This window comes from Phoenix dactylifera, chromosome 6 (assembly GCF_051530095.1).
Source record: "Phoenix dactylifera cultivar Ajwa chromosome 6, Ajwa_hap1_PhDact_Kaust_v1.1, whole genome shotgun sequence".
NCBI classification, from domain to species: Eukaryota; Viridiplantae; Streptophyta; class Magnoliopsida; order Arecales; family Arecaceae; genus Phoenix; species Phoenix dactylifera.
In genome coordinates, this window is record NC_143195.1 from 29,835,695 (window position 1) to 29,845,493 (window position 9,799).

At 42.7% G+C, this 9,799-nt stretch overlaps 1 protein-coding gene across 1 annotated transcript; it reads right to left on the reverse strand.

Moving 5' to 3' along the window:
* Positions 1-2,338: 2,338 nt before the first annotated feature.
* LOC103702903 (uncharacterized) lies at positions 2,339-6,018 on the reverse strand. The gene is made up of 4 exons (XM_008785542.6): positions 5,212-6,018; positions 5,006-5,094; positions 3,700-4,878; positions 2,339-3,551 (listed from the first exon to the last, which is right to left on the reverse strand). The coding sequence occupies exons 1-4, from the start codon at positions 5,387-5,389 to the stop codon at positions 2,853-2,855; spliced, it is 2,145 nt and encodes a 714-aa protein (XP_008783764.4). The 5' UTR covers positions 5,390-6,018; the 3' UTR covers positions 2,339-2,852.
* Positions 6,019-9,799: the final 3,781 nt, after the last annotated feature.

Sequence of the window (9,799 nt, forward strand, 5' to 3'; positions counted from 1 at the left end):
TTTTCTGATATGTGACAATAAAATTATTATAACAAAAACATTGTAGAATCTTATTACAATAATTTTTATCATAAAAAACTTTGGTAACAATGGTTAAATTCTCTTCACTATAACTAAATTTTATCTTGTCTTTACAAATTTATTAAGTGCCAAAAACTATAATGACAACCTTTGGTCGATACTTAAAATTATCATTTTATGACAATATTTTGTTATCATGAAGAGAACCCCAATTATTGTCACAAATTGGATTGATACCTTGAGCTGGCAAAAAATACATGCTACATCAACTATCCCTGCTAGACTAATCCTTGACATGGTCTTCCAAGCATGACTCATTAATGCATGATCAACATGTTACATGGTATCATTATGATTTTTATTATATGGAAATAGAGAGGAAGTGAAAAGCTTCCCCTAGATTTATTGCTTGGAATTGAAATTTACACAGATGTGGAGAAGCAATTTACAAGCATTAGGAAAGACTTAGAAATAATAGTCTGAAAAAGATTATATAAAACTCTAGAACTAGAAAATAGGGGCAGTTAGATTCACTGTTCAGGCATAAGTGCGGGAAGGTGCTTTGAGACATTCTAGTGTCTCCGTTTTGTCTTCTCACTACAAATGACCTCCCATTGGTAAAATGAGTTGAGGGCTTTGTGCAAAATGGAGTTGATGGAAGCTTTCTTTCGCAAAAAAATAAGAGAGTTGTGCTTCAACCAAATATACCGACATAGCGCCATTACAAATTGATCCCCATCCCTTTCTCAATTCCCTTTTAATTTTTTTTGATATCCAAGTTATTCATGGATCTTTGATGTCCTTCAGCCAACCGCTAATGTTAAGAAAAAGTTTCAATGAAAACCAGAAGCTCTTAGCAAAGAGGCATTTGACCACTAAATATAAAATGGTTTAATTCGGATCATTATGATTTAAATTAAAAAGATTATTCTCTTTTTTGAGTAATAACATAAAAAATATATGGCCTAATAGTTGTTGGTAAAATAATTGTTCTCTTGTTTCTAATAATTGATACAACCAAGAATTCAAAAAATTGGTTGCTAATATGATATATAACTTGTTCCTAATTTATCAATCAATTAGGATGAACTACAAGGAACTCAGCAAGTACAAAAACGACAGAGTATCTCTACTTCAAAGAGGAACAACATCTGAAATAGCCAACCAGTTGTGCTGCCATGAGCATAGTGGAGATGGACACAAGTTTTAGAGTTTCATCTCTCAGATGTCACTCGGGATTTGGGCTTTACTATATATTATATATAATTTAATAAAATCATACAAAGAAGAGTAGAAGAGCATATAACAACTGAAATTTGTTTTAGGTGTTTTTTTGTTCTTCCCTTGAAGTTTTTTTGGGGGGCAGTTAATGTGACAAAGGAAATTAATCTAAATTTTTAGTGGTTGTGCCATATATAACATAGCATGCCACCTAAAAATAACACTACCTCATGTGGTAGAAAATATTCCAATATTTCGGACTATATTGATATATTGAATAATGCTTATTATTGGGGGCAGGGAGGGGCGGCAACGCTTGCATAAATCGCATCGAAAATCGTGCTAGAAAACATTAATTTTACTAGCTTGTTTATGAATTCCCTTCTAATTTTTCTCATTTTAAATTATTTTACGGGCATCATATAGTACCTTTTTAGCAGCCCGTAAAAGTAGAGCCGCAGATGAGCCAAGATGTGGTCGAATAGTTTAACTTTGAAGCCTTTGCTTGGTAAAGAGCTGACCGGTGGGTTCCACTATAAAAGAGTGAGCTGAAATAATCTTATAAGGATTGGCTCATCAGCACGGCTGAGTCATGACAGCCTCTAGCTCACAAAATCGTATTTGGCTTATGTCCCCACAATTCCTTTTATAGACCCCGGGCTTAGCTGCCTCTTTTTGGTAGGTAGGAGGGGCCTGGCTCTTTAAATCTGGGGGAATCTGGTGGTGCAGATGGGTGTCATTCCCTACTCCTACTCCAGGACATTCGAGTTATGGTGAGAAGTGATGTCGAGTTCCAAACTAGATATGTTTACAAAGAGGCTAATGGGGCCGTGAGTACTCTTGTATATGATTGATCACTCTAGGATGCTCTGTAGGTTGGAAAAAGAGAATTGCCTAGCGCATTCTGTGATGTGTTGTTTTTTAATTTTTTTTAAATAATTCATATTAGAGATGTATGGACCATCCGCCATGGGAAAAAAAAATCTATATAGAAGATCAATGTATTTAATTTAGAATTACCAAAACAATCAAAAAAAATAAAATAAATGATGATGCCACATGCACCAAGATTTCTTTCCAGGTGTCCTATTTTTCAGTGAATCATCCAACTTGCCGGCCATTACCTGAAACTCTTTAAAATTTCAAAAAGAGCATTTCAAAAGGAAAACCATCAAATTTTCAATTAAAATGTTGCAGATGGTACAGAGAACAGTAAGCAATGTACACTACCTACCCCATTCCCTGAGAACAGGAAACTTCCCGACAAAAAGGTAACATGCTCACAAGTCACAATGCCCAGTTCCCCAGCAAAAGCAGCATACATGGCTGGAAGGATAAAACTCCTAAAACCCAAAGGGGGAGAGAATAAAGCGTCATGTATACTTTTTATACGGCAGGAATAAGTGGAAGGATAACGAGCAAATATATGCATACAAGGCAAGTCATCATGCCCATTTGAATAGCCATTCAAGCAACACGTGGCAAGTACTCCTTTTTCATGCATCGCGATGACGGGAAGGGGAGAGAGAGAGAGAGAGAGAGGAGTTAAGGTTGATGACGGTGACCGGACTCATCCTTGAACTCAATGATTTGAGCGCCCGCCGTTTCCGTTAGGAATGAGGTGACGTCAGGTCCCTCCCTCGGGAGGCGAGGGAGAGAGATGCCGCGGCCTCCCCGAGGAGGCCGTCAAAGATCTCCTGCGCGACCTCCAACGCGATGTCCTCCGCCTCCTCCACCACCGAGGGGTGCAGCAGCAGCCGCCGTATCTTGGCCTCCGGCATGTCCCCCGCCACGAGTGCGTCGATGTCGCCGACAACCTGGCAGTCGGCCGCCGGGAAGCTCCGGATCTGACTCCAGAGCTCCCGCAGCAGCAATTCGCCGTCGGCTTTGTCGCGGCGGTCCATGTCTCGTTGCTTGGTTAGATGACTCTGATGATGGGTGGTGGGGTTGGTCATGAGGCATGACCGCCCGAGGAGATCTCCCAAGATCTCCTCCACCAGATGGAACAGGAGCTTCCTGTTCCATCTGTGCCGCAGAGAGCCGAGGAGGGCCCCTTCCTCCGCGCTTTTGCTCTGCGGCTGACCTTCTTCTGTTGGGAAGGAGGGGAGCTCGAGCTCGAGCTGGTGGAAGATTATGGGGTCTATTGGGAGAGAAGAAGAGTACCATCTGAAGGAAGGGATGGCTACTCCCATGATCCCTGCTAGGTCTAGAATGGACCACACGTATCTGTACTCGGGATCCCTCTCCTTTGGTACACGGCGTCGGGGAGTCTTCAACGGCATTAAAGCACCTCCAACTCCAATGGTCATCTGTGGCCAAGAGACAAAGCAGCATTTAATGCAAACGATATGCTCGCATTGACCAGGAAGAATGGCATCTGACTGAAAATTTGACTATACATGCAACGTTAATAGTAGATGCAAGTCCTTCTAACTATTAGTGCCAGGAAGGAGATACCACTTTTTGTTCTTGGACCGAACTGAAGGGACATTGATGGTTTGGTTCTGGTACTGGTCTTGACGGTGGAGGAGATGCTTCCCTCCTTTTGACTGTAGCAAAAGAAGGGATAGAGATGCACTTCTTTTCTGAGAGGTGCTTTTGTGGCACGGAAGCGGGCTGAGAAGGAGATGATAAGGCATCCGGTCGTGCTGCTGTTTCAGAACCTGGATGCTGCTTCTTGATCCTCCCAGTGAAGCGCTCGTAGCTGGCTTTCTTACACTTGCTTGGACCTATCCTAACTGGCTTTGCTTCTGCATTACCTTGACCTATGAAGGAATTAGATGATGGCAAAGGAGGTGGTGGTGATCGCGGGCGAGTAAATCTCTGCGGTTGCAGCTGGGATCTTGGAATGAGATTCTTCACTGGTTTGTTCTTTGCGGGGGGCTCTAAGAACCTCATCCGAGGAGGTGAACATGATGGTGGTGGATCCGTCGTTGGCGGCTTGCTCTGGCTCCATGTATCAGCATTGCATGATGCTTTCTGCTCTGATCTGGCTGCAATTGCATTACTGCTGCCTCCTCTCCTGTTGCTGACGCTTTCCTTTACTTGCTTCACAATCTCGCGAGCGTAACAGTTACTTCTCGGGCTCTTGCTCTCATTCTGGTGCCTTCCAAGATCTTTCTTCCTAGACTTTGTCACAGACGGTAATGGCGAAGGTGGGAGCAAGCAGTCGCCAGACACCTCGTACAAGTGGCTGAACTCCTGCATGGCCCTATTCGTGTTCTCCTTGTTAAGCTGCAAAGATAGCCTTGGATCTGAATCCCATAACCTGGCTGATGACACTCTCGGGGAGCCTGGCAACGAACGGGACCCCACTTCATATCTGCCCGCAACGTTGCAGTCTATACTTTGAAGGGGTTGTCGAGGGGATACCGATTTTCTTTTACATTCCCCTTGTTTCTTCTTCTTCTTCTTTTGAGTTTGCTCCTGAGATTCCACCGGTGGAGGAGATTTTTGGCGCGGGGTAGTTGGAGAAGAGGCCTCTTCGGGCAGCACATCCAAGCCCATAAGACGGGCCACGACGCCGGGAGTCCTCGGCGTCTCGGCTAGCGAGCTTCTCCTCTCCTCCTCCAGTAACGTTACCATCTTGCTCCTCCTGGGCAATGCAGCTGGTTTTGGAACTACTTGTCTTCCAACCTGAATAAGTTGTAAACAATAAAAAGGACAAGTTTAACAAAGCATGAATAAAAAGCAAACTTGTGAATTCATCAAAAAAAAAAAAAAAAAAACAAAACTTGCGAAAAGATATCCTTGAATTACTTACAGGGACATCATAATACTCCTCAGGAATGGCCAAAGTTGATGACGCTTTCCCCTCGTCCAGCTCCAGGCTATTCCTCGGCGCCTCGATTCCTAAATTACATGATCAGAAAACATAATACCTGAGTTAGAGACAGAGATAGATAGATAGATAGAGAGAGAGAGAGAGAGAGAGAGAGAGGATGTGGTTTCTTTTATTTCTCTATTTACCTTTGAGCTGAGAAGTGGGGTGGTGAACTTTAGATGACAACTCCGGTGGCACGGTTGGGCTGCTTGCAGTGAAGAGAAGGTGGTGGAAATCGAAGTAGTGGAACATGCCACTCATGCATCCGGGGCTCACCTTCTCCTCTCTTGCCAAAGACCGGCTCCAATGCCATTCCCGTCCCATCTCTCTTCTTCTGCCTCCTCTCCCAACCCACCCCTCAAAACGTGCGGCAAACCTTAAAAAAAAACCAAACCAAAAGAAAAAGAACGCGTTGGGACACTCCTCTCCACACTCCAGCCACTTGCCTGCGTTCTAAAATAACAGGAGGAGGAGGAGAAGGTGGACCGGCTGCAGGCTAATTAAGAGCTGAGCGAGAAAAACGGATCGGATGGCGAAAGCCGTTTGGGAACGGATTTGTTTGAAACAAATATTTTATTGTCATTTGAAAAGGAATTTTTTCAGGACGGCAGAAAGTTGTTATCATCCCTCATCTTTTTACGCCCCCTACCCAGAGGTTCCGCCTGGAGAAATGAGCCCAGGGGCAGAAGGTGACGATATGACCACGAGTCCCCGTGCTCCTCTCCCCATGCGCTCTCTCTCTCTCTCCCTCTTCTTTTCTCCTATTCTTCTCCATTCCCCTCTAAAACCATTTAAACTAGCTTATCCATCGTGTGGCTTTTGAAGGTTACAAGGCGTCGACGTGTCGAGCTCCATTGGTGCCGTAGCGGAGATCATTGATCCAACGGTGGTCGTAATTTAAAATGCTGCCAGGTGGGTAATTTTTTGCAGGAGGATTCCTTGTGGCTGCACTTGTACCATAATAAATTTTAACATTAATTTATGTTGTCGTTGGCTGGCTTGTTTATTATCTCCGTCTCAGACAAAACGTGCGACGCACAAGGGGTCATGCGCCTGGGGTAGGCACGGGAGAGCAGGGGTGGGTCTACTCTCAAGTCTAATACTGTTTTAAATTTCAAAGATATGGCTCTCTCTCTCTCTCTCTCTCTCAAACACACAGACACAAACACACACAAGGCACTTCCTTTCACTCGAAAAGTTAATGAGATTTGTACGGTTGCCCATGTCACCGTAACGCTCGTGACATGTTGGACGGTGGCAGGAATTTGGACAGTTAGTTAGCCTGACACCGGCCCCAGGGTGACGACGAGAGAGAGAGAGAGAGAGAGGAGAGAAATGTTGGGCTTACATGAGAGAGCAAAGGCTTCCACTCGAGTTCATATCAGGCCACTGGTTGTAGAATTCATATGAACTCAGATCTGGCAGTGCTTTTGATTTGCTCTGAGACGTATGGATAATATTTTGTCTGAAGATGTAAGTTTTTCACCGCGGAGAGAGGGAGAGAGGAGCGTCTGTAGGGGTTTGGGAATTGGCCCATAATGCCAACCGTGAATAGAGGGGCTTGGAAGATGGCAAGGGGACGAGAGGGTCTTCCTGTCTTCACGTGATGAGGAGGACAGGTGATAAGGAGAGAGGGCCCCGCTTCCAACTCGCTCAGCTCATCTCTTTCCGCTCAAAAAGGCTGTGATGAAGACCCAGAAGCCTCGCCGGCTGCCGGCCGCATGCTTCTTTTATCCTTTTTCCATGAAGAGTTTGTTTGGTCTCCAGTTTGATTTCATGCACTATGTGAGCTTTGGTCTGCTCAGCTTTTGCTCTTCTATTCTCCTACGGGATCTTGTGACGCATAGGAGACTTGAAACGAGCATGGGTTTGCGGTCGTTTCTGAGAAATAGGCTTGGTGGGATGATACAATCATGTAACACAATAGTTACACAGCTGATATATATGTTACGTAACAATTATTAGCCTTCTCGTGTGGAATTTCTGTGCTAACGTAGCATGATTTGGTCCATTTTAGAGAACAATTTTAATGCAAGTAACAATGTTAGGACCAATCAATAATGTACCAAAATCAGTCCTATATATGTCATGTAGCATGAGCGAATTTAGCTTGTGTAGATCATGGAATCACTGTGATACACTGCAGAGTTATGATGAAAAGCTCCAATTCTATATATAAACTGGTGTCAGCTGTGTTTGGTTGCTGGTTAAATAATAAATAAAAGAAAGTTATCAGTTTAACCAGCCAAACACCAACAACATAGTGATCAAAGAGTGGACCTAAGAAAACCATGCCGCTTGTCCCTCAACCCCTATTTGTCATTTTGTTCTCATCTACCATCTTTTTATTTCCCCAACCAGCAAATGAATGACTTTATCCTTAGATATTTAAGGGGTTTTTATAAATGGCTAAATCTATACACCTCTTCTTTATCTATTTTATTTTTTTTCAGCTAGGAGAAGCTTGCACTTGTTGGTGTCTCTCGCAATATTTTTTTTCAAAAATGCGAAACTTTTGGATGTTAGACTATTTTTTTTAAAATGACATAGTTGACTGTTATAACAAGACTAAATAAGTAAAACAACAACGTTATTATTCAGCTTATCTCAATTCATTCCATAGGAAACTATTTTCGATGTGAATTTGAGATTTGAATCTGAAAGTATAAATCCATTGATCCGAACTTATAACAATATCAAATATTAATCTTTCTACCTTCCTTGTGAGAAAACCATGAACAACTAGATGATGACCATTGTTCCCATACGCCTGCTACAGCATTACAACAAGACAGGTGCCATTAAACCATGACTCTCTTCCAGCAAAGCGTCCCAAACAAAACCTGCACTGTTCATTATGAGACTGTTTCTCGCGCATAAATTGCAGCTTTCATGACTTCTACTACATCAATGGCGTAGGTATGCAGTCGAAGACGTATACAACAGCGGCCACGGGGGACAAGTGGACGAATACGAATAAAAACCAAGGGGGACCGCTTGCACCCGCACCGACCAGCTCCAGTATGGGCACGGCAAGGAGATTCCCACGGTTTTATTCGGACTGTGCTATTCTATGCAGAAATATTTATAAAATTGGACCGGATCAGACCGGTTGAACTGAGATCCGGGTGGTGCCGTCCACTACGATTTAAAGAATTTTTTTTTAAAAAAAATTGTAGGAATATCCTTCTAAATATCGAATTTTATATGAATACCTTTTCAAAATTGATATTTATATGTTTACCCTCTTAAAATTCTTGTTTTGTCATTCTATCCTTTTTTTTATCCTTATTTTTGCATATATACCCACGTCATCTAATGCGGTTAATAAATTAATGGTTTCAAATTAAAATGACTAAAATATTCTTAATAGGTAGATGTGTAAAAAGAAATATTTATAAAGCAATTGCGATGGAGAACAAAAAAAAAGTAATTTCAATTTTTTTTTATTTTTAAATTAAAATAAATATGGTTTTTATTAACAGTGTTAGAAAAACTGTTACATTAGGAGCATTTGTGCAAAAAAAAAATAGTGTTTTATGAGGATATAGAAATAAATATAAATTTTAAGAGGATATTTACATAAATTTGAATTTTGAGACGGCTATTCATGCCCAAAAAAAAAAAAAACTCATTTAAAATTGATCAAAGATCAGTCAAACTCGAAAGACTGGATGAACCGGTCAAACCAGCTGGTCTAGTCCGATTTGGCCTTTTGGGAATGACGGGCGATCTTGTGGAGGAATCGTCGTCGAAGATGACAGTCTCGTACCAAGCATTGCAAAAACCCTCATCATTAATGTTGCGGGCCTCGGCCTTGGCCCCGGTGATGAAGCCCCGACCGGCGAGGGGCGGGTTTCGGAGTGATCTGTAGGAGATCATTTGACCCGAGAGAGGAGGGAGGAGTGGAGGTGGGCGGCAGGGACATCATGGTCCCCGGAGGAGACAAGCATATCAAATGGTTCCCTCCTCTCATTGAGGGTCAAATGACCTGCACCTCATTCGTCGTTGTAGAGTGAGTTCGAAAACATTTGCACCTCATCTTTGATAGGACCAGTCGACATAGGAAACCACACAGCTTGCCAATTCACTGTCCAATCTTTTGGTAATATGACCCCACATCACTATTTCTATCTCTGTCTCTGCCTTTCACCATTATTCTGACCTCATAACATACAGGACCTACAACAATAATGGCGTTACTTAGGCCTAATTCGCCATCTTAGATGGACCAGGACTTGACAAGAAGCATCCGAGGGCGAAGGAGAGCCCACAAGGAGTGACCATTTGAAGTGCTGTCCACGGGAGCGCGGAATTCGAACTCCAGACCTACTCTAATAAAGTGGGGGCGTCCCAGTGGAATTGGTGGTATGATTATGATTAGGAGTTGGAACCGCTTTGGAACACTATCCTGGTCCAATGCACGATCAGGTGTCCTCTTGCGTAAACCGACGGCTAAATCTAAGAAACATCACATGCTTCTCTGAGTGGGACCATCAAGCATGCAGAGAGTTGTCTTTCAAAGGCAGGACTTGGTTTCATGCTTTGGTTATTTAAATTTCTTATGAGCATTCCATCTGCTATGCTATTCTGATGCTGCATTGGCAAATGCATCTCCCATGCAAGCATTGTTGAGGAATAGTCCCATATTAGATAGGTTAAGAATTCTAGTGATGCTTATATACTCATGAGCTCAATCACATACCAGCTTAAGCTTTTTGGGTTGGATCTTAA

Excerpts from the sequence above, each read along its gene's own strand:
- LOC103702903 (XM_008785542.6), bottom strand. The coding sequence starts at position 5,389 with ATGGGACGGGAATGGCATTGGAGCCGGTCTTTGGCAAGAGAGGAGAAG. Across the intron at positions 5,095-5,211 it reads CCCCACTTCTCAGCTCAAAG|GAATCGAGGCGCCGAGGAAT; the intron begins GTAAATAGAGAA and ends CATGTAATTTAG. Across the intron at positions 3,552-3,699 it reads CGGTCCAAGAACAAAAAGTG|ATGACCATTGGAGTTGGAGG; the intron begins GTATCTCCTTCC and ends TCTTGGCCACAG.